The sequence below is a fragment of the Lissotriton vulgaris genome, chromosome 5 (assembly GCF_964263255.1).
Source record: "Lissotriton vulgaris chromosome 5, aLisVul1.2, whole genome shotgun sequence".
Classification (NCBI taxonomy): Eukaryota; Metazoa; Chordata; class Amphibia; order Caudata; family Salamandridae; genus Lissotriton; species Lissotriton vulgaris.
The window spans coordinates 1,673,258,100-1,673,283,386 of NC_141693.1; the positions used below are offsets into that span (position 1 = coordinate 1,673,258,100).

Below are 25,287 nucleotides of genomic sequence, written 5' to 3' on the forward strand. Positions count from 1 at the left end.
AACACACAGTGTTGTTTAAATGCCCCTCACACACCAACAGGCCCCTTGGTGTCATTCTTCATCATCGGGGCCTTCGCACCCCTCTACAGAATGCGGCGTGCTACGACTTGCGGCTACGTAGGAGCACTTGGTAGTGAACTATGTGAGGGTGTGTGTTTAAGATGTGAGTTAGTGAGGTGAGGTGAAAAAAGTGGGGTTAAAAAATACCTGTCTCGTAGGAAAACATATATTTATTATATCCTCGGCTGGTATTATTAAAAAGGTGCAAGGTGGGGTTGATTATATACGTTTTAGGGTATATCAACCGAAAAGTGTCTATATGTTATTTCCTCTCGATCTTTCAAAAATGCTAAGGACCCTTGTTCTTTGTAATATATGATTGGCATCCGTGGTCCTCAGCCAATTGTTCGGGTTCCCTTGTTTTACTAAAAAGTACTGGATTCAAGCTAGCCTGGTTGATGAAGGGTAATACCCAGACACCGGTCCCAGGATGCTTGTTTCAAGTCCAGGGAGGAACTGGCTTGGCAGATCGGGCTGGACTGTTCCCATGAGGCACAAGGTCAAGACTGATTTGCATATTGCTGGGTCTAAACTGGGGTAGAATTGTGAGATTTAACCCAGATCTCTTGACTGGGGGTGAATGTATGATTTATTCAGCTTTCCGTCCACCAATGTCGCTCAACAGCGCTCCTCATGTTATGGACTCCACTAAATCATTGGGCATACCTCTGGACAAACACCTTAATATGCAAGACCACATTAGTTCAACCACCAGTAAGAGCCAATCACCAACTCAACACTCCTCCTCACCATCCCACATCAAGACCACATCACCCAGCACCTACGAGACCTCCACTGGCTCTCCGTCGAAAAGAAAATGACTTTCAAGCTGCTCACTGGTTTCACAACATTGGAACCCAGTACCTCAATGAAAGAATCTCCTTCTACACACCCAAGAGAAACCTCCGATCCACTGACCTTGCCCTGGCAATAATCCCTTGCATCCGCAGAACCTGAACGTGAGTGTTAGACCTGGCACCATTGGCATGGGTCTCCCTTCCATTTTTTGCTGTTGCCTCTGGTGTTTTTGCTATGTTTTTGCTGGTTTTGATGCTGTGGGCACTTTGCCACTTCTATTCAGTGCCAACGTGCAGGTGCTTCCTATTGTAAATTGTTGTAATGCATTAGTGATTCCATGATTGGCTTATTTGATTTACTTGTCAGATCCTAGTACAGTGCACCATGTGTGCCTAGGACCTGTAAATCAAATGCTGCGGTTGGGCACGCAGCACGGATTGTGCCACCCACAGAAGCAGCTTGTAAAATGTGGCTCAGGCCTGCCATTGCAGAGCTTGTGTGCAGTCTAGGACTGCCATGTCGACTTTGCAAGAGCACACACTTGCCAGTCCCTAAACCTCACCTTTTCTACACGTTAGTCACCCCTAAGGTAGGCCCATGATACCCCCATGGGCAGGGTGCATTGTATGTAAAAGGTAGGACATGCCCTGATATGTGTGGCATGTCCTGATGGTGAATTACAGCCAATTTCGTTTTTCAGTATTGCATGGCTACCTGTTCCCATAGGCCAGAATGGGCAATTTGATTATAACATCTTATAATCCTAACTGACTCAAAGAACTAGGAAGAAATTCGAGTTTAGAATGCCTGAACTCAGAATGTTAAAATACATTTTTTAGTGAAGGTGCTTTTGACATACTGTGTTTGAAAATACCACTTTTAGAAACCTATCCTAACCACCCAGCATGCCTCTGCTAGGTTTGTGTATTCCATGTCTGGTTTGTGGGTGACAGGGGGCTGGAGAGGGCTTTGGCTCCAGCAGTCTGATGGGCCAGGCCTGGGCTGAATAGGAACTGCATTGAATAAAGACTAGGGGAGGAGATTTCCTTTCAGCTACCTGGGCCAGGTCTGCTTTTATCAACACTGTCTCCATCTCCTGAAGAAGAATCTCCAAGGGCTGGAAGTGTGCTTGCCTCCTGCCTGAAGTCTCAAGGATACAAGACTTCCTCACCAACTCCCCAGAATTCCCTTGCTGGGAATTCTACCTGCAGAGAGGTGACTACTGTTGTTTGGGCCCTCTGAGAAGACTGCATGTCGCTGGGAGCTCGACGCAACAAGAAAAACTGTGTCTCCGTCGCATCTCCGAAGCGTGCCGGAGCTGTTCGCCGTCGCATCACTGACGAAGCATGTCGCATCACCTTGAGAAGCTTGGCGCTGCTGCAGAGGTCGCTGTTGCATCACCGAAGAAGCGTGCCGCAGGGCCTGTCGCATCTCAGAAGTTACCGAGCTCGCCGCACGGTTGTGGGGTGTGCATGCATCGCATCCAACATTGTCGTTTCGCATCAAGGGCGCAATTTTGTTGCATCGCACCAGATCGTCGCATCACATTGAGGCGCAATCTTGTCACATCATCACCCGGCCACAGTAAGAAACGACGCATCAACTCCTCACACAGTAAGAAAATGAGGCCTCGCCTACCCTGCGCATCAGTAAGGAACCGACGCATCCACTCCCCTGAGTGTAAGGAACGGCGCATCAACTTCCCTGCGATCCTTTTGTTTGCATTGCGTGATGCATCTAAGGTACTTTGAGAGTAAAGTTACTATCTACATCGAACTAAGCTATTTTCTACCATTTTAAAGACTTATTTTGGATTCCAGTATTGTGGATTTTTGTAGTTTGTTCTTGTGTTAAGTCTAGTAAAGATTACTTAGTTTTCTAAACTGGTGTGGTCTGTATTACAGTATGTGTTCACAAATGCTTTACACACTGCCTCTGAGATAAGCCTGCCTGCTCGTGCCAAGCTACCAAGGGGGTGAGCAGGGATTATCCAGGAGTGTACCCCCTTTCCCTGACTAGAAGCAAGGGTCTCTATTTGGTCAAAGGTACCTACCTCTGCCAACTAGGGAACCCCCAATGCTAACAGGGAGGAAAAGCATTCTCTTACATTGCGGCCAAGACCTGGAACAAACACCCCCTCAACATCAGATGAACCCCTACACTGCAAGCATTCAGGATGAGCCTCAAGACCTGGCTCTTTGGATGAGACGGAGCTGCTCGACATCCCCTCTGTCCCCAGCGTCATGAGACCTTCACGGTGAGTAGTGCGCTTCACAAGTCCCTGATTGATTGATTGAAGTAAAAGGACTGTTCCTGAAAAGCTTGCTGTAACTATAGACTTGAAGTCACCAAGCGATCTTTTACTTCATATTTATTGCACGGATCTACCTTTCAACTATGCAATGCTTTGATTCTTTATATGTCATTTGATAACCTTATGTATTTTTAACTTCCTTTATGGTTTGCTTATATGTATAGCGTCCTGATACCCTGTCGGGTCTTGTTCGCGCTTTATAAAACTTTTTAAATAAAATAAATGCTTTCCTTTAAATTCTCACATGACTGCTTAAAATCCATATACAACTATCTTAGAAGAGTTTCTTTGGAAAGACAGGACATCTAGAATCTCTCTCAGGAAGCTTAGAATGGACAAAAAGGAGGGTGGGGTTAAATTCCCAGATTACCAATGCTACCAACAGTCCTGATTGGGCAGGCAAGTTGCTTGGTGATTTTCTAAATCCACTTCTCACAAACCTACTCGGTTGTCCATGGAAATAGACATATCAGTTCCCCTTCCGTTATATGCTCTCTCAACGATCCATACAATTAACCGTCTCAATATACTATGCTCATTATCTATTATACGCAACACAGTAGACACGCTTCACAGTATAGATAGGAAACTTATACAAATCCAAAATGGCTTCCCTATGGTTCAACAAGCAGATTAAAATAGATGGACAAGACAACTTTTGGAACAAGTGGGCATTGAAAGGCATTTCCCTATCCAAAGATCTGTGTACCAAAGATTACCACCCCTTATCTTTAGCTGCCGTTCAACACAGTTACAAACTGTCCAATTTATACTTTTACACCATTTAAAAAAGAAAATGCAATCAGGAGGTTAGAACCCACTCATTCTCCCGCTCAACCAGACCTTTCACAAAACTGTACCATATAAAATCCAAAATATATAATTTTCTCATGACATCTAATACTTAGGAAACAAAGCACAATTCCAACACATGTAACACAATTTTTAAATCACAATCTGGTGAAAACATCTTCCCATCTGCATGGCCTAAGATATGGAGTTTCGCTCTTACAGGCAAGATCACTATAGCTCTTTCACAAATAAGGTTATGCTTCATTCATATTGCATAGTAGACTCACACAAGAATACATTGGTTGGAGCTCTCTGACTCGAATCTTTGTTGAAACTGTAACCATGCTCCTAATGCTATTAAACACACGTTCTTTAACTGTAAACATATTCATCCCCTTTGGCATTAAATACAAAATACAACTGAGAATATTCTCAAAACGCACCTTCTCGCTGATGCACCTATGTCGATTTTGGGAGTAATTGCATCTTCACAATTAGGCACTCTTGTTAATATTGCAATTCAACTCACTGACCTTTTACTAGCTATAGGCACTAAACTGATCCTTTCTGAATGGAAGAGAAGAACAAATATTTCCTTCCATACCTGGTGGGTACGGATCTGCTTCCTTAGAAGTGCTGACAATACATGCTTTTAGAAATCTCACTCTTTATCTTCCTCTAGAAAACTATGGGATGCTCTTGACAGTTAACGCCAGAAAAATAAAGCCCCATAGCATACCTCTTATTACACTTTTGTCATTTTCAGAGTGGGAGTTGAGTTTCGTCAAATGTTTGCCCTGACTCATATGCACTTTCCTTTACTAGATTCACATACTTTCCCAGATTAACCAGATATCCACTCTCCCTTTTTCCCTTTTTTTCATATTCCTTTTGCCTTTTAAGAAAATTCCTGTCGAGTCATACTTTTCACATTATGATACCAGCATATCCTGATGATACTAATTAATCTAGATTGCTGACGGTGTATCATTTTAACACTGACGAATTATCCACATTTTTGGATGCTCTTAATGTGACATTATTACTTTGTATATATTGTCTCTTTATATCATAGGTCATACACATTGTGAAATTCCTTTTATTATACATTCGTTGTTCTGCATGTCACTTGTAAGGTGTACCGTGATGCTTTACTATGAGTATCTTTTCTCAATAAAAACTTTTGAAAATGAAAAATAAATTATGGTCGTGAATAATGGGTATAGCCAGCTGTCCTTTGGGCGAAATTTTTTTTTGCAGGGTCATTGGAATACTTTAACATAAAACTGCAGAACATACTTAGGAAAGTCTTGTTTCAAATTATGCAGTACGTGGCAGTTGAAATTGAGTTTTGGGAGAAGTGAGTGTAGAGATTATGGAACGAGCATTCAAAACAAGATAGCAGTAATTAGTTACGATGACATAGATAGTGTTGTTTTGCCATTTCAGAAGATATACAAGTTGGGAAGTAAAGGAACATCAAAAGTTAAAAACATGCGACTTCTCTTTTGAAATACCTGTTCATTACCAAATAAATGTAAACACCATTATCATATTCCAAAAGCTCACACCTAGAGCATCTGCAAAATGATTTGTCTCCAATGCAGGATTTGAATAAGTAAGCATTTCACTTACTAATCCAATTAAGTATGAACAACATTTAACTAACAGCCAACAAATCTTGCCATCAAGACATTTCCATAGAGATCATAGCAAAGAGGCTACTCAAGAGTGTTGCATGCAGAATGTATTCTCTGCTAAAAACCATAAAAAAAGAATATTGGCACTCAATGCAGGTAGGCAACTGTGGGATTTATTAAAAAGACTGAGAGACCGCAAATAAGACATGTTTTCAGTATCATTCCATTATTTGGAGATCTGTGCTCAGTTCTAAAATAAAAAATACAGGGATGGTGTAAGCAATCATGCAATTGGCATGCAATGTGACAAAAAACTGATCATTACTTGAAACAAATAACTAAATAAAACAGCAAAGGGAAAGAAACGAGCAGTACAATATGTATACAATCGCAGTGAAATTTCCGGGGCAGTCTTTCAAGCAGGTCGCAGGAAGTAGCTGGAAGCTTATTACAGGGTTCAGCAGCAGGGTGCAGTCTTGGTCTAGCAGATTGCGAACTCAAAGAGAATGACACAAAAATGTGGAACACACCTTGTGATTGAGGAGCACAACTGACTGGTATTCCTGATCCAAGCATGCCAGGTTTTCTTCTTCGCACCATCATTCCATCATCTGGTTCAGCTGTATTCGAGATTCCTTCAGTCAAGTGTTGCAAAACACTGCCTTGACCCGTTAAATTGTCACAGATTCTATCAGAGGTGGTTAAAACAACGTGTTCATATTTTAATTGCTTAACAGGCAGGGGCCTATTGGCATCTATTTCCACTTGATAGACGTTTTCAGGGGATTGTGCTTCAGAGTCCCCACAAGAAGCAGCCACATAACCTTTAGCTGAGAATGATCCTGATGAATGTTCAGTAAAAGATGCGTCTTCAAATAAGGTATTTTCAAAACCTGCCATAACAATCTGTCTTTTTGGAAAATTGGCTACATAATCAGTCAGAGAAGATTCGTTAATTTCAAAAATGTCATCTTTAGGTATTTGCTGCCCTGGTGAAAGCATTGGTAAATGTGTTTGCTGCAAGTCTTTAAACATGCATTCACTACTTGCAACCTGCTCATGTACTGCATCTCCATGATCTTCGAGATCAGAAGCTGATGTTTTATCTAATGGCGGACACACATTTTCATCAGACAAGAAGTTATAGAACTCGCCCTGATTTTCACATTCATCTTCGAGCTCCTCCTTAGTTTGTGGTTCTTTTCCACCAATGCTTGCAGGCACTAGCGCCAATGTTGGCACAGATAATATCTCTTCGTTTGGTCCGTCTTCAACAGTTACCTTTCCTAACTCAATGTGATTTTCATAAGGTATCTGTTCAATGTTAGAAAGTTGACCATTAATATTCTTTATATAATTTTCTTTTCGTTTATTTTGATGAGTTTCTAACTGAAAATCCTTCAGCTCAACAACGGAGGTAGTCGGTGAAAGTTCTTCAACCGCACATATCTCAGAATTAAAACTCATCACTTCTTTACATGCATCAATATTGTCTATTTCAAGCCCTATTGTCATGCTAGTTTCAGCAGCTCCATTCTGACGCATATCTACAATGATTGCTGCTTTTTTAGAGTCATCTTGATATTGTACCTCTTTTGCTACTTGTTCTACGTCGAATTTAGATTGTCTGATCGATTCTTGAATTGCATCACATGATTGGTTTCCTTTGTAACCTTCAAAGGGAATTTCATTTTTCACATACTGCCGGATTTCAGATTCTGTGCTCAATACCTTTAGATTCTGAATTTCCTCTGGGAGTAAATTGCCAGGTTACCAAGTGTGGAACAGAGTTAGCAAACATACTGAAATGAAACATTTGATGAACTATACAAATCATATATTTGTGACAATCTATAAACATGCACTAGCAACATCCAGTAATCCACCCATAATGGCACATTAACGGAAATCCTAGATTTAACATCTCCTTCAATACTATCTGCTCAACCATACAGAAAAGCTTCTTTATTACAAATCGGTACTAGAAAATTAAATATGAGATTATCTAAATAATTTATTGTAAAATGAAGATATATGACACCTGTACAGGGTTTTTGTATACAGGATAATCAAGGTTTTGTTTACACTGCATAGTATACCATTACTCTCTCATATCAGTTTTGTTTTTAGACAGTTTCTAAATCAAATAATGATTAAAGATAAAGTTATACCTATTGGGAAGCATTCTATCCATTTCATACTGAAAAACACTATGATCAGCAAGGTTACTGAAGAAGAAAATATATATTCATAACAAAGCTGACAGTGATATAAAGTTGTACTAAAACTCAGAACACATTTATATTCTGGGCATGCCGTGTAAATACATATCACAGTCATAAACAAAGCTAGTTTACATGGATGGGTAAATCCCAATATGGGGTAGGGCAGTCAATTTCTAAATGCTTTCCTTTACTAATTTGCAGTATTTTGAATGCAGAGAAGTATAACCATATTTAAAACTACGAACGCTAATAGGAGGCACATGGACTAACAAGCTCACAAGTGGTGCAATAGTAATTATTTAAAATTAATTTTATTACAGGCATATGCCACAAAAATGAAGAAAAAAACACGCTGCTGCCTAAATATGGTGGTCATTTCCTTGTAATAAAAAGTTTTGCATGATTTTAATAGAACAGTAGGAGTGCTTCCTAGCAGGCAGGTAAACCTATAGCAGTTAAGAGAAGCAATTTTCGTCTGAAAGTATATAATTGGATGATCCTTAATGAGGCAAAAAAGTACTACTGACATTAAAATACAGTTACCTAAAGGCATAGTTTAAAAGCATAATGTGATCAAAAAATAAAGAAGGATAAAGAATGGGAAAAAATGGTATATTATTTCCCACAAGCTCTGGCACTGAAGTGTACTTCTTTTTCTTTCCCTACAAGTGTGCTCATTTGATCTGGCAAAATGCAGTCACTCACAGTGCAAGAAAGCTAGCGGCTGAAGAGTACTGACTCACTGCCCTGTGCTGTATTCTTTGGTGGGTGGAAGCAAAACGTGAATGACAGATGACCATACCAAAGAAATTGGCCCCTTTATGCATTTTTATATATGTGTTAAATATTTATTATTTTTTTGATCACATGATGCTGTTAAAGAGGAAAGATGTCTTTAGGCTGGATGATAAAATAGTTTAAGCAAGAGGCAGTACATTTCCTAAACTGAAGCCTATCTAAATGATAAAAAAAAAAGTTATTTACCTGCACGCTTCGGTTTTCCAGTATCAATATATTTGATAGATTCACATGCTTGAATCCTCCACGTCGTCATGGTGACTCCCACATGACGGCAGGGAAGATTCAAGCATTTGAATCTATAAAAGATACAATACTGGAGAACTTAAATATATCACCTTTAAACTATTTATATAGTTAACAATCAATTAAATAGTGAATTAACAATTGAAAACTAATTAACAATAATCTGAAACTATTTATACATTAACTTCCAAACCAATACCCCTTCAAACCAACAACCTGCTACCTAAATATAGCTTATTATTATTAATAATAAAACTAAAATAAAAATTAGAATTACAATTTTACAATCAAAAGATGATATAACAGTTAACAATTTTCATAATGTTTTTGTAAGTTGATTATAAAAAACAAATTACTAATAACATTTAATAATAATTTAGATTTCAGGGGACAGGTTACTCCATCACAATGCTGACGGATATCCCATCGACCGAAATATAAATTCCATAATATCCCATGGGATTTATATGTCTGCAGACAGCGTAACAGTCTGCCAAAATCTAAATTAAAAATATATTTTATAAACATGAATAAAAATTATACCAACCATACTAACACCTAAAATGAATACATTACAATATTATTGAAAAAAAAATATTTTTGAAAATGATATTATTTACCACAAAAAAACGATATTTTTGTATCACAATATTTTTTCTGATATGTATGCTCCATTATACCGTAATGGACAACTGTGATTTGGCTCAAACAGGTATACTTTAGGAAAGCAAGGACCACATTTAATTTCCTCTGAGGCATCACTAAGGGTTTGATCAGAAATATATGTTGCAAATCTTTAAGAAAATGCATCACAACAGGTAATCTAAACAAAGAGGTCTGGTCCATCAAAAGCAAAAAGACTGAGAGTCAAAATGTAACCTTTAACCCCTTGTATGCTGATGAAGATACCCAGCCGTCATGCACTACAGTGCTTGTGTGCTGATGACGGCTTGGTATCGTCATGGCCCGCCCCTGTTCATTTGTTTACCGCACAGCGGCGGAAACGGGCCAGCAGCGAAGGGGTTAACAGTGCCCTGTGCAAGTCCTTGCTCGGCCAAAGTCAAAACAAACAAGACATCCTGCAATGGGTCTGTCTGGCTGCTGCCACACCAAGCCACAGATTTATGGAAGTGTGCCTGGCTACCAGGATACCAACAACGACTTTGAAAGGTTGATTAAAGAAGATCAACTGCACGCATGGAGTTGGGGTCGTGTAGGGCCAGGTGCAAGACAATGCCCTGATGCTGTGAACAAAGATTCTCCTGAAGTGGCAACCTAATCAGAGGACAGATGCCAAGCCAACACTACCCTGGCCCCAATCCTCAGCCAGGGAGATTGATTGGGCCCAGTATTGCTGATCTTGATCAATGCTTGGGCAGGAAAGGTAGCAGCGGAAAGGCATACAAAAGTCCCATGCTCCTGTTTAAGCAGAATGTGTCTCGGAGAGAGAGTCTTTTTGGGAACGCCCGTGGGTTAAAGTATTACCACGTCACATTCTCTGAGTTAGTGAAGTGACTGATCCAGGTTTCTACCCGTTGCGGGAAGAAGTCCAGTGCCACCTCCGGGTGAAACTGCCATTCATAATAAGATAGGCATTGGCTGCTGAGTTTGTCATATACAGATCAGACAGCTGCAGAGGCCTCTTGGCACAGGACCCAGGACCCCACTCTGCCTGTTTGTTACAGTAACATTTGATTATGATCTTCCCTGTAAGGACCTGCACCAGCCCGATAGGGCCATCTGTGACCGCAAAAATGCATTTTGGTATGTATGAATTCCAACTTGTGAACCAGTAACATGTCACTGAATCACAACTTGGAATTGCGTTTACATACCGATTTGGTATTAGGAAGGGGAATGTTCAGGGCATCCGTACCTAATACTGCATCGCAGCACTATGTAAGAATGTTTTGTGCCCAAAATGCGGTCGCAAAACATTTGTATTTTACCACCTACTTCAAGTAGGTGGTAACCCATTCGTAAATGGGAAGGGGTCCCCAAGAACCCCCTTCCCCTTTGTGAATGGTGGTAAAAAAAAATATTTTGGAGTAGGCTGTGGTCCCACGGACCACTGCCTACTCTTAAAAAATGAAAAGAATACTTTTAATTTTTCTTTTTTTAAATATGTTCTGTTTTCCTTTAAGGTAAACAGGCTGCATTGTTTTTTAAAAGACAGCTTCATTTAAAAGCAATGACAGACATGGTGGCCACCATCCCTGTGATTTTTGCGTTAATGGGTCGCAAATTGCATGACTATTAATGAGATAGGTCGATTTAGAACCCATTAGGAGACCCTAAATGAATTTCATGGACTTTCAAAAATTCAAATAGCGATCACCTAACTGTGGTTCGCAGAGAATCGCAATTATGTAATCGCTATGTCTAATAATGATACATATGGCCCTCTCCTGTTTTGTGTTGAAGAGATCTGAATACATGCAATTCCTTGCATTAAAGTTTATCTGATCTAGTAAGTAAGTGCTACGAGTGGAGGCCAGGATATTTCATACACGTCACTACAGTGTGAAATCCCTGTAGTATCTGCTTCTGTGAATTGGCTGTTGGGAGCGTATTATCCAAATAGTGAGCTATGGTGTCAGCCTCCTTTTCCTTTCATGGGTTGCCACCACAACCATTAATTAGGAGACGCTCTCTGTGCTTATTTAAGCAGCATCTTAAACTCGATTGGCATTGTGAATCTGAGAAATGTTCTTATCCATCTGAGTGACTGAAATATAAGAATACGAAAATTGGAGTATATGGTGCATATTCTTGATGAGGTTCTGACAAGGTATGGCAAAGCATTAGTATTCGGAACTGTTCTCCTACCAGGAAGTACTGTTTATTTTGGTGTGCTCTTGGACCCGATATTTTACCGTTTATTGCTGCTAGATGGAAAACTCTTAGCATTGTTTGCTGCAATGGTATTGGGATTTTTTGGCAAGTTTTACATTTGGGAGAATAATTTTAACACACATTCTTCACAAGAGATAATGCTCATATATCCTTATATTTTTTTGCCATCGTTCAAGGTATCAGGCAAAGCTTTTACTACTATGACAGTTAACTGTGAGGACAGGGATGAGAAGTCATTGTTAGATGTTGAAGGGCCCTTCTCTTCTTCAGTTAAGTTTTCGATCTCCCACAATCCCTTGATATCTGCGGTAATGCAATCTCTACTATTGCTGATGTCAGTGCAACTGAAAGATTGATGGTAATATAGCTGATTATTAAGCTGATGATACAAGTGTTCTGCAGGCTTATACTCTGGATGGCTTAATTTCCTTTATTCTCTAGACCTATTGACTTTAGAATACCTATTTTACACTGTGGTGCATGCATATCATCATCAGTGTGAAATCTGAAAACGATATACATGTGAAGAGCAGGTTCATGAATATCCTCTGGGTATCCAGTTTAAAGACAGTTGCAGCCATGATAAACACTTAATTGAAATCTTATGGCAATATTTATAGCTTCCAAAATGTTCAAAATCTTCCACATAGGTTGAGGTACCTGATTGGATGAAATCTCTCTGCCTTTGCCTACTTTTAAGATGTCTTGGTAATTTTCTTTTGAGGACTCTTCAGTACATTCCACAGCTCACTCCAATAGGGGTGAATTGAGAGACTTCTACACTTACTCTTCTTCACTGCCTGAATCCACTGTTGTTGACGGCAATAATAAAACCAACCCTCTCCACTTAGTAAATGCCTATTTCACCTTCCTAATATTGCCTTCTCCCTCCCCTTCAATTTGCTCATAGGCAGGAGGTATCTGAAACTGGCAAACTTAGAAAAGCGCTCCTGTTTTATATTAATCACTTCTTTGAGTGACAATGGCATAGAAGAAGACTTCTGCACCTGCCAGAAAAAAGATAATGAAGTATTAGCAAGGAATCCACTTGAAAGGAAAAGGACATTTCATGCCTTCTGCAGAAACGAAAGGTGGTGCTCACCAGCAAATGAACTGGCTGGGGGACACTTGCCTGTGCTTCCAAACGGAAATCTGGCAGCTAAACATGTCTGAACTGGGGTCGCGGAGTGAGCTAAAGAATGATGATGGATTAAACCTAGATCAGTTGGCTGGGGGTGAGTGCTCGCAATGTTCAACACTCCGTCCATCATCTCCTTTGGTTTTGCTTTGTTCACCCTAAATTGGCAGTTTATTCCCAGACGTGGGTCCCTTGCTCACTTTGCCACTGGATTCAAGCTAGCCTGGCTGATGATGGCTCATTAGCCAGAAACCGGTCCCAGGATGCTTGTTTCCGGTCCAGGGAAGACATAGCTTGGCAGTTCGGACTGGACTGTTCCCATGAGGCACAGGGTCAGACTGATTTGAATATGGCCATATTTGAACTGTGGTGGCGGAGTGAGCTAAAGAATGATGATGGATTAAATCCAGATCAGTTGACTGGGGGTGAGTGCTTGTAATGTTCAACACTCCGTCCATCATCCCCTTTGGTTTTGCTTTGTTCGTCCTAAGTTGGCAGGGTATGCTCAGATGTGGGTCCCTTGCTCACTTTGCCACTGGATTCAAGCTAGCCTGCCTGATGACGGCTGATTAGCCAGAAAACCGGTCCCAGGATGCTTGTTTACGGTCCAGGCAAGACATGGCTTGGCAGTTCGGCTGGACTGTTCCCATGAGGCACAGGGTCAGACTGATTTGCATATGGCCCTCTTTGAACTGGGGTGGCGGAGTGAGCTAAAGAATGATGATGGATTAAACCCAGATCAGTTGACTGGGGGTGAGTGCTTGCAATGTTCAACACTTCGTCCATCATCCCCTTTGGTTTTTCAGATGAACCAGCTACACCAGACCAGACTACTCAAAAGAGATACTGTTCTTAATCATGACCGTAATCATGTCAAAGATGGAATAATAGGTGGTCAGCGATCCTAGTTCCACAGCAATACCAGAGGACAGACATGTGTAAGTCCTAACACATTAGACAACGTATCCTTGTGAATATTAATGAAGAGCATATGATATATGGAGGGAGAACTAACTCACCACTGGCATTCAAATCGTAAAGGAAAGCAAATAAAGCATCGCTGCCATACTATTTGTGATCCAGACACATGGATTAACATTAGTCTAATTTCTATCAAATATTGAGAGTGTGTTTCCTTCAGCAGGTAATGTTTAAATATTTGAATTGTTGCCTTATAATTATATTTTGTGATAACAGTGGTTGTATGAATAACAATTATGTTGATTTCACAACTACTAACAGACAATGTACATAAACTCTTCATTATAAAAAACACATTCAATGCAAAAAATTAAATGTTTATAAACCCTCATACACATCCCTGCCTTCAGATCCAGTCTGGAACTGTTTGGCTTGCATTTGTATTGCTTGTAGATTAAATGCAGGAATCGAAAAAATGTTTTAAAAAACAACTTCCAACACTCCCCTAACTGATTAAATAACACTTTGGAACAATAAGGAAAAGTTAATATCATTATCTGCGAAGAATATAGATCCAAGTGAAGATTTTAAGCCAAAGAAAATATGAAAATTAATCATAACATTTTGACAAATTACAAGAGATACAGTTATGGATTAATTAACGGCTTGATGGCTGTACTGCTAGATCAACTTTAACCCAATTGTGATAAGCATTACTCATAACATCTGATAGCAGGGATATGTGGTTTGCTAAATATTATTCCTATTGTTAGCACAATCTTGTCTTTCAACCAGGAAAGCAGCAGGCTCACATCATTAAATATGCTTCTACATTTAAAAACATATTTTTAAAAAGCGTTCATCTAGAAACTGAAATTGTTCCCATACTAACTTCTATCAATCTATAGCAAATAGATTACTGACCTTGGGCACCATCTCCCGCAACCTGGACCTCATATTCTAGAGTGTCACCAACACCAGCTTCCTTAACTGGTTTGATTGGCCAGAGAGGAAAAAAGACTTAGTTAACAGTGTTATAATCATACCTTTCTAGTGAAAAAATCATCGAACCACATATTTACTTTAAAGAAGTGGTTATGAGAATACATGTTTAATTTAGTATTTACGATCATACATAAAATGTATATTGATAAACAAATAAGTGAAAATTCTCTTAACTGCCCCTTGAAACTGTCACTTACCTGCTGTAACAGTTCTTCATCAAGTGACTCTTACTTATTTTCCTACTCAAATTCTTCCCTACAGTGTGGGGCAAAGGGGATTTGTAGAGAATGCAGTAGTGGTTTATGGGTGGTATCAAGGAACACTACATACTTTCAATAAAAAAGTAAAATATTGAGTTATACCCTTGAAAATGGAACTCTACATTGCCCTGTCATGAGACAGAAGCTTCAGTTAAAATTCTGGGTGCATCTTTAAATTTGAGCTAAAAATGAACTTTACATGACTAATGGTAAGGATGTTGGAGTTGGTTTAAATCTGACCCAAAAAACATTGTTTCAGATAAGATGTTTCTTTTTATAACAGTTGCTTGCCAAGATTTCAACACACGTTAAGGGGAGACTAAGAAGAAGGTTCTAATGGGAGTAGGGGCTCTAAAGAAACAATGTGGGAACTAACAAACTAGACACTGACGGTTGTCTGTCTTCTGCATAAGATTGAACATTAGAATCTAAATCATATAGCTTTTAGAACCTGTAATAAGAGTGCAATATGGCAGCTCTACACATCTTGTTCGGAGTTCTGCAGTCACAGTCCTCAGATAAGTAAGTAGTGAAACAAAAAGGAAAAAATTACTTGCCTTAACTCCTAGGTTTTCATCGGGAAAATACCCACTAAACCTATTAAATACTTTTGCCTTTTAGTAGGATCACAACCATTTAATAAGAAATATCTTGTATGTATGACAATCTGGATTATACCTATTTTATTTTAAAATATACCCAATGAAGTCCTAAAACATATATAACTGATGAGACAGATTTTGAAAACGGATTTGCCTGTTTTTCAAGACCAATTAAAAAAAAACCCACAAAAAGGCAGTTTAGTTTTACGCAGAAAAAAACAACCTTATTGTGGTTATTCATAAAGCTAAGTTACACCTATAAGTGACGTGTAAATTTTCTCTTACACTTTTATGCCACTACCCTCTGAAAATGGGTGTGGAATCAAATTTACTGGTGTAAGTTCCTACAGCCAAAATGAGCAGCAGTAAGCCCAGAACCACACATGGTCAACCACTTAAGAAACTGCAACATCCTCACAAAGAAAAAAATGAAGGCTGGGACTCAAAATTGAGCCCCACAGGAAATACTGTTCAATTAAATTGTTAGATTTTAACTTTTTAAAATATATTTAAATTAAATTAAATGTATTACATATACAATATGTAAAATATATATATATATATATATATATATATATATATATATATATATATATATATATCCAAAAAAACAGTCCTTCTCCCACAAAGAAGAGGCACGTACACAAAGTGTGCTTGGATAAGGCTTCTTTATTGTTATTCAGGTCTCCCACGACCCCGCATAGAAACAGAGACGCGTTTCGCCTGCACAGGAGGCTTTGTCAATATATATATATATATAAAAATATTATTTTATGATCACATAGTTTATTAATCTTTCTGAAAGAAAGCATGAATTTAATCTCCGTATGGTAAAGCACTGGGAACATTTAAAAGGTTTATTAAACATTTAAAAAAATTGTAAAACTATGTAAATAAAGCAACTGAAATGTATATATGTATTTTTAAACATAGGAACAAAATAAAAAATCTATAGCGATATTAATGTATTCTTGAATTAAACATTTAGTGTTTAAAGGATTTATCCAAATATAATCCCACCAAATGTAAAATGTTGATATTTATGTATTATGTATTACAAAATGTTGCGCATAGAATGAATGTAAATAAATGTAATCTTGTTTTAAAACAGGTATCATTTTTAGATTAGAAAGTGTATTAAAATATGTTATCAATAGGTAATATTTAAGTTGTATTTATATCATTTTTAAACTTTAAATCACATTCAGATGCATTTTTAAAAGTTGAAATAAATGAAAGTATTTTAATATTATTTTCTATGTGGATGTAGTTAAATTGCTGCCTCCCTTATGTAGGGTGTTGAGCTACCAGTGGTTGGCCAACTGTGGCCCTGGTCTTACTCCAGGTCTAAACTGGAGTACATTTACTACTGTTGTGTGTCCTTTTTGTCTGTAGTAACTTTAGAAATGTAGTTTGAGAATAGCAACAAACGTACTCTTTTGTGTGTTGTCATTCCCTAAAACTTTCCTTAGCACACTGCAAACCCGTACTGACTCCTTTCTAAACTACTCCCATTTTTACAATATATGACTTTTCTTCAGCCACTGCTCCTGGTCCCTCACACTTACTGCTAAGCATTCAAACCTACATGTGTGAGCATCACCCCATGAAAAAGTAGGAGAGGTGGAGTGGAGATTTACACTTGTAGGTTTATGAATGGTATTTTGTAGTAAGTAGTGATACATTGGAACCACTTCATCTACTACAAAATTCAGTTTGTGTATGGGGACTAGCATCTTTAAGGTCTCTGGCTGACCATACAGTAGGAAAGTAGGATCCTTCTAGCATGTTTACACCCACTTTATGTCTGGTGTCAGAGTGTTTTGGACCTCGTCTGCTGGAATCCTTCCAATCGGAACTCCAGCTGTGCTCTCTCCCCTAAATTGGCTCTGGTAAATACTTTTGTACCTCCACAATTGGCTACTGGTGTATCTTTCTAAGTCCCTAGTATACAGTATCACGGTCGCCAGGGCATAGGTACACCAGGGGTCTCCCATAGGCTGCTGTATCAAGAAAATGGGAAACCCAATAAACCCTTGTCGGCTTGGGCAATTCACAATAAGCAGGTAGGTATGCCTACAAGGGAATTGTTTCAAAAACCTTTCAATTCTTAAAGGTAATTTTAGGTATGTTCTTATTCAAGTAGCTTACAATAAGATGAATCAAAAGGAATAACAATCAATTATTGTTGAGTCAATCATCAAAGAAAATGAAACAAGAAAAAAGAGAGACAGAACACTGGTGTGTATAGTAAAACAAAATTTAGTATCAATCAAAAATTCATTTGTGTAGGGTAGATAAAAAACAGCAACACAATGTAACCAGAAGTAATATTGAGATAAACTTTAAAGAATACTTCACAGTTAAATTTGTGAACACCTTTTAAAGAAATCTATTTCAGACAATCAGTGGAATTTATACAAAACTAATATTGCCTCTCTTTCATTTGAGCTGAAAATAGGTGTAAAGTCTATGTTTCGGCCTAAGTTTGGCTTTGTCCTATAGACTATCTTCAGGACGTAGAGAATGTTGATTAAAAAGACCCTTTGGTTAAGTGGAAATCTTATTTATATTTAACAGCAAAGTAGATCAACTAGCAGCTGTATGCCTCCAGTTTTAAGGGTTCATATGTGCTGGACATAGAGATTAATTATTTGCGGTCACTTAGTTTAAAGACCTTAGACGTTGTTCACGGTCTCTCAATATGTAAATTAGTAGCGAATTTCATATGTGCTAGACGTCGAGATCAATTAATTGCGGTCACTTAATTTAAAGACCTGCAAGGTTGTTCATGGTCTCTCAATATGTAAGCTAGTGGCGAATCCCATAGGCTGCAGCATGTATTGTACCACCCACTAAAGTCCACTTAAACTGTGACTACATGCCAACCATTTCAGCCTGTGTGAGTTGGTGCTAGCATCTCTAACGGCAGATATAAGCTTCCTTATATGTGAGGTCACTGCACATAAAACCTATAAGTCACTCCTCTGGCAGGCTTGTCAGTCCAGAGGGCAGGGTGGTTTGTTACAAGTGTGAGGATGCCCCTGCATAAGCAGAACACACCTACAAACCCTAGAGTCGATTCGCTAGGCTTTGTAAGTGCCATTTTTAAGGAAGTGGATATCAGCCATTACAAGATATCTAACTATATAATGGCGGCACTGAACCTGGTCATGTTTGGTATCAAACATGTTGGAATCATATCCCAACACCAATTCCACTATTTGGAAGTATGATCCCATGCATGGGAATAAATGATAAACCTATTACTTGTGCAAAAACCCAATAAAAAATATATTTTTTAACCGATTCCATGCATCGGGGGCCGCTTAGAGGACCACACTGTACTCCCGATAATAGCCTTTCAGGGTCTGCAAGCAAGATAGTGCTAGAAAGCTAGTGCTACTGCTGACCACAGAAACAATTCTGCCCCCCTGCTGCTGAGCCAAGCTTGTACAGGGAAAGGTATAACAATACGTTTCCTGTCAAAGGGAGGTGTGACCATCTCCAGACAGGACTTAGTATATTGGGCTGGGGGGGGGGGGGGGTGCTTGCCAGAGCCATCAGACTGATTACCCTTGGTTCCTGCTCTGGCAGGAAACTGGACAAAGGATATTGAAGTGTCCACCCCTCTGCCCAGCCCCTCCTCTGGGATGGACCCCCACAGCCATCCAACCCTTTCCTTAGGGTACTTAAGTGCTCCCTTGTGGGAGGGTCCTCAGATTTGTTGTGGGACCAGACTGAACCCTGAAACTGCGCCGCTCTTCAATCGTCTGGCCACTTGGATTTCATTGGACTTTGAATGGAACTGAGACTGGACCAAGGAAGATTTCTGCTGCTCCTGGCCTTGCTGTTCTTCAAGTCTTCTGCGTTGTCTGTGTCTGTGCTTCATTCCGGTTTTCAACAGACCTATGGGCATCAAGACACCCGGAGAAATCTCCCTTGAGTGAAGGAGTCACTCCCCTGCATCTGCAGTAACCGCAATGAAGCGGACCGGTCTGCTGCTCCCGACGTCCCACGGACATCCCGAGACTCAGCAACACAGGTCATGGTTCTGCGGCTGCCTAGAGGCCTGACCTGTCTTCCCTGCAATTTGGTGCCCAGTACCCCTTGTCGGTGCTGCTGGGAACCACCCCTGTTCACCACATCAACTGGCGGTTGCCAAGGCTTGTTGGCTCCGCACCCCAGATATCTTCGGTCCGCACCCCAGATATCTTCGGGCTACAAGAAGGTCCAATTACAAAGCTGTGCTCTCGCAACTACAATAAGGTGTCACAAAATTCAGTACAATGACCACAGTAATTCAATGAACAGAAGCAGATTATTTAGTGTGTTTCTTGTTACAGCAAGATGATGGTTTATTGTATCCAGACTTGAGGAATGTCACAGTAAGCCGACACGTGTTTCGTCGTGTACATTTGAGTCAACACGACTCTTCAGGGCTTTAAACTCAACTCCAAAAGTATGGGTTGAGACTAGTCTGGAACTTGTGGTAGCGTTCTATGTGGGTAGATTAGAGAGAGACACTGAGTCTCTCACTTAATACGGGTATGTACTTCAGAAAACGGGTTCGTTTTCTCATTGGCGGTGTGCCGTCTTTCGGCGACCAGGAACCAACAGAGGAGGGATACCGCACCACGGCACACCGCCAATGAGAAAACGAACCCGTTTTCTGAAGTACTTCCAATGACGGATTCCCTCCCGGTTAATGCCTGATACATACCCGTATTAAGTGCTAAAATTTGAAGACTTTGTCCAACCTAACAGGGTGGAACACAAAGGCAAAAACAATATCTTGCAACGAACTATACTGAATATACCATTTAATTTGAATCTTAAGACTCAGTGTCTCTCTCTAATCTACCCACATAGAACGCTACCACAAGTTCCAGACTAGTCTCAACCCATACTTTTGGAGTTGAGTTTAAAGCCCTGAAGAGTCGTGTTGACTCAAATGTACACGATGCCCATAATCCACAGGCGCTTCAACACCTGTAGCTGCACCAAGACACGCACCCTGCACGTCATAGTCTTGATTTGCTCTGGGTGCCCACGATCACCTTAGGCACCTCTTCGGAGGTCTCAGGCTGCCAAGAAATAGTCCCACCACCGCGCCATTTGAGACTTCCTAGAAACTTTTATGTTCCTGTGTTCCAAACAGGGAGCCAGCTCACCTCGGGCCCTTGGGGTACAGGACGCAGCACACAGTAAACGCCTGCTCAGGAAGATGGAGGGACACGACCAACTGCAGCGCCCCTTCAGTCTCTCCTCGGTCAAGCTACAAACTCCCCACAAGCCCCAGATCACAAACCAAGTGTCAACTGTCTCCAGCAACTTTTCCTGAGGCAGAGGTTTTCTTCCCGATCGCGCGTGGACAGGTCAAAGCCGCCAGAGACTCGACCAGTCCACAGCGATACCGGGACCGTTCACGGCGACATCATCAACATAACCAAAGTCTTGGGGTTGTAGTTCTTCCAGTTATACCCCTCATTGTCTTTGAAATTTCCTTGTACTCAGGGTCCCTGATCCCTCCCTAAATCAGTCTTGCGTATCTCCCGCCCAGTGTAACCGTCCTCTCTTTGATACTGGGGGCCTGGACCTTTAATCACTCAGAGGGAGAGGGGTCTATTGCTTTATGGCTCTGAACCAGGCCTCTTCAGCTCGTAAAGCCTCTCCTTCTCCCCGCTTCAGGTGCAGGGCAGCCTAGAGCAGTCTCCACTAAGCATGGGCTGAAAATTCGTTACGCTTGCAAAATTTGTGGATTTTTGGCAATTTCGCGATAGCGCAAAATTGCCAAACAAGCCGCAATTCGCAAGTTTGCGAATTTTTTTTGCTTGTTCACGCTTCAAAAATCTCGCACGCTCTGCATTGCCTTACCTTGATTCTGAGTACGCCAAGTTGTTTTCCTCCCGTGAACATGGTGGTCGTGCCCAAAAACGACCGCATGTGTAAGTTTGCGGTAGCCGCGCAAAAAAAAAACCACGAACGCGGCAAAATGAAAAAATGTGCAAGTTCGCAAAAATTTGCGGATTTTACGGACCGCGAATTCGCAAATTTCGCCCATACTTTGTCTGCACCCCTCCCCTGGTGCATGACCTCCATCAGCCTTTCTCACCTCTCCCAGATCCAGGCAGGCAATTCACATTCTGCTGAGACACACGAAAAGGTCTAAAGCACAAACTCAGCCATTTTCTCAAACAGCGGTTTCTGGACACACAGCGACAAAACTATCTACCCAAAAAGATGCGTTATGACGCTGTGAGTTCCGACATACCAAACTTCATTGCTCCATTTCCAATTCTTAAGAAACCTGGCTAACAATACAACACCCAGCCTTCCCCATGCTGTCCTATGGGCAGGATGGCCTTTCACCAGGAAAAATTAAATGGAGTTTTTTCCACTCTCCTGCCTTTCACCTACACTGCAGCCTGCCTAGGGGATACCCAGGACGTCCTACAGGGGTGCCCCATGTGTATGCAAAAGGGAAAGTAAGGCTTGACAAGTGGTAGCACGTGTCAGGACAACATGCTAATTTAGCATAATGCGCACAGGCCCTCCACTGAAGACCTGTGTTCCCTCTCTGCGCATTTCTATAGTACTAGCTCTGGCACACACACTGCACATCACTTAGGGATCTTGCTAGTAAGGCAAACATACCAATCAGAGACAACCAAACACCACTATAATGTATACAGGGAACATCTATACTTGCACAATGATTAGAAGTGGCAAGTACCTACAGCATCTAACTTCACAGGAGGCAAAGGCAAAAAGTCTGGGGTAATCACGCCAAGCTATGCCAACCTATGTCAAGTCTAACACTCCACCTCTGATTGGCTCTTCAGTCCTGACAGCAGGGTGCTTGGTAAGATGTGTGAAGGTGCCTCTGCATGAGCAGGACACCCCTACAAACCCCAGAGTTGATTCTCCAGGCTTTGTAATTGCGCTCAGCCATTTTAAGACATATAGTGGACATCATTCATTACGAGATGTCTAACTATATAATTGCTGCACTGAACCCGGTCATGTTTGGTTTCAAACATGTTGGAATCATGTCCCATCACCAATTCCAGTGTTAGAAGTATGATCATATGTACTGGGGCCCCTTAGGGGACCCACCCCCCGTATGTCCGATAACAGCCTTTCAGGGTCTGCAAGCAAGCTAGTGATGCTGCCAACCAGAGACACAATTCTGCATTCCTGCTGCTGAGCCAAGCTTGAGCAGGGGAAGGTAGAACAATAGGTTTCCTGTGACCACCTCCCAGACAGGACTTAGTGTATTGGGCTTGCATGGGGGCACTTGTCAGCACCACCAGACTGCTTTGAAAGGCACATTTGGTGTCCTCGTTGCATACTCTAGTTTGAACCAGTTCAGAAACCCTTGGTTCCTGCTCTGGGGCGAAGCTGGACATAGGACATGGGAGTACCCTCCCTTCTGTCCAACCTCTACTCTGAGACAGACCCCCGAGTTGTCCCAACCGTTTCCTTAGGATACTTACCTGCTCCCCTGTGGGTGGGTCCTCAGATTCATTGTGGGTTCTGACTCAACCCTGAAACTACATCGCTCTTCAGTCGTCTGGACACTTGGACTTCATTGGACTTTGACTGGAACCAAGACTGCATCAATGAAGACCCCTACTGCTCATGGCCTTGCTATTCTTAAAGTCGATACGTTGTCTGTATATGTACTTCATCCAGGTTCTTCAACAGACCAGAAAGCATCAAGGACACCCGATGGAATCTCCCTTAGAGTGGAGGAGTCACTTCCCTGCATCAGCGAGCACTGCAACAGAACTGACCGGACTGCTGCTCCTGACGTCCCACAGACATCCTGATACTCAACAACACAGGTGTTGGTTCTGTGGCTCCCTAGAGGCCTAACCTGTCTTCTTTGCAATTTGGAGGACAGTATCCCTCGTTGGGGCTGCAGGAACCAAACCCCCTCTCTAAAGCATCGATTTGAAGTGGCCAAGGATTGTTGGCTCTGCACTCCAGTAATCTTTGGGCTACAAGAAGGTACAACCTCCTGCACCACACTTACTGAAGAACATAGTCTTTTTTGCATCTCCTGCATTGTAGGCCTCTGACTTTGGGAGGTGCTTGAGGTCCTCTTGCAACTCCTGTGCCTTTGGCCTGTGGTTATTCTTGAGGGTCTTCCCTTGTTTCAGTGGGCTGCCCTGCTTGTTCGCCACCTGCTTTGACTCTCCTGTCTTTGGGGGGGTCCCTTGGAATTTGCTGGCCCCAACGTTTGCTCCTTTTCGTTCTCCACACCAGTTGCGGCACCAAGGCTTATTAGTGCTCCCACCAGACACGGACCACCTAGACATCGACATCCGACATGTGACAGTTCGTGCACGGCTCCTGGTCTTCCAAACCATTGCCTGGTCCTCAGAGCTGCAGCGACAAGGTCACCATTGTCTCTTCTGAACCTCTTGACATCGGTGGGCACTGTGCTTCCATGCCTCCTGGTCACCTCTCAGTGGCATAGATTCTGACCCTCTGCTTGCAGCTTCTTCAATTCCAGATTCTACCCTTGGAGTCCACCGGACTCCTTCCCAGTCTTCTGCAGAGGCATCTTCTCAAAGTCTCCATTGTCATCTACGGCAGGTTCCAACACCACTTCACCCCTATGCACCTGGCTTCCCATGTGCAGGTAACATGGTTCCTGGGGGATCCACGGTGGGGTGCCTCTCTGACCTTCTGTCTTCCAAAGGGTTTCCTCAGGGTATTCCGGGAAGGGTCCTATTCTTTAAAACTGCAACCGCGACTTCTCCATTGACTTCCAATGGGCACACAGCTGTGTTTCTACTCTGCACACCGCCTCCGTGGGGTTTCTGGGTACTTACCTTGGGTGGTTCCTTGTGTTCTGGCCCAGGTCCGGTTCTCCTTTGCTGTTCGCATTCCAATTTCTTTAAATATAGTTTTGTCTCCCCCTGGAAACCAGTGTATATTTGTGCTACTTACCTGATTATTTTAAAGAATTCATCTGTATTGTCTTGATACCTACGGTAGGAGATATCCCAATGTGTTAGTGAGTGTGTTGTGTAATAAATAGACTTATTTTTAATTACACAACACACTGTGTGTTTCTTTTTAATTTAACTCATGCTACTGATTAAAGTTAGTAAAACAAGCTGCATTTCACTCCTTCAAGATAAGCCTGAAGGCTGCTCTTTACAAATACCACTCTGAAAGTTTTCAATGGTTAGCAAAGACCACTAAAATCACCATAACGGTTGTCTGAATTAGTGCAAAGTGCATCATTTCAATAAGTGTGCACAGTATACTAAGCCAGCCTCCTACACATACTATTGCAAGGGACACAGCTTTAGCTACTGGCTCTTACTTCACCTTGAAGGCTGGGTAAAGTATAAGCGTTGCACGTTTTTGTTTGTTGATTTTCATTCTTCATGTAAGCATTTAGTGAAGATTTTGATGACAGAGTAAGAACATTTTATATCTTCTTAAATAGACATTCACATATATTCTTGAACATTAGGAAGCAAAGAAGAAACTAGCTACTTATCTTTAACTATAGTTCGCCCGTATTAGAATCTTTCATAGATTCACATGCTTCAATCATTCCCCGCCGTCAAGATTGGAGTCCCCAGTAATATAAAAATAATTGTCTC

The 25,287-nt window shown here is 41.2% G+C and overlaps 1 protein-coding gene across 2 annotated transcripts in view; it reads right to left on the reverse strand.

Annotated features, from left to right (window-relative positions):
* MAPT (microtubule associated protein tau) overlaps positions 1-25,287 on the reverse strand; it is a 1,161,691-nt gene that overhangs the window by 620,151 nt on the left and 516,253 nt on the right. Inside the window, exons 5-6 of one of the 2 annotated variants that reach the window (XM_086923799.1) lie at positions 14,713-14,778; positions 6,135-7,355 (exon numbers count right to left, since the gene is read on the reverse strand). In XM_086923799.1, the coding sequence (XP_086779925.1) occupies positions 6,135-7,355; positions 14,713-14,778 (1,287 nt within the window). The remainder of the gene's footprint in view (positions 1-6,134; positions 7,356-14,712; positions 14,779-25,287) is intronic. The other variant, XM_086923798.1, reaches the window with a different exon arrangement.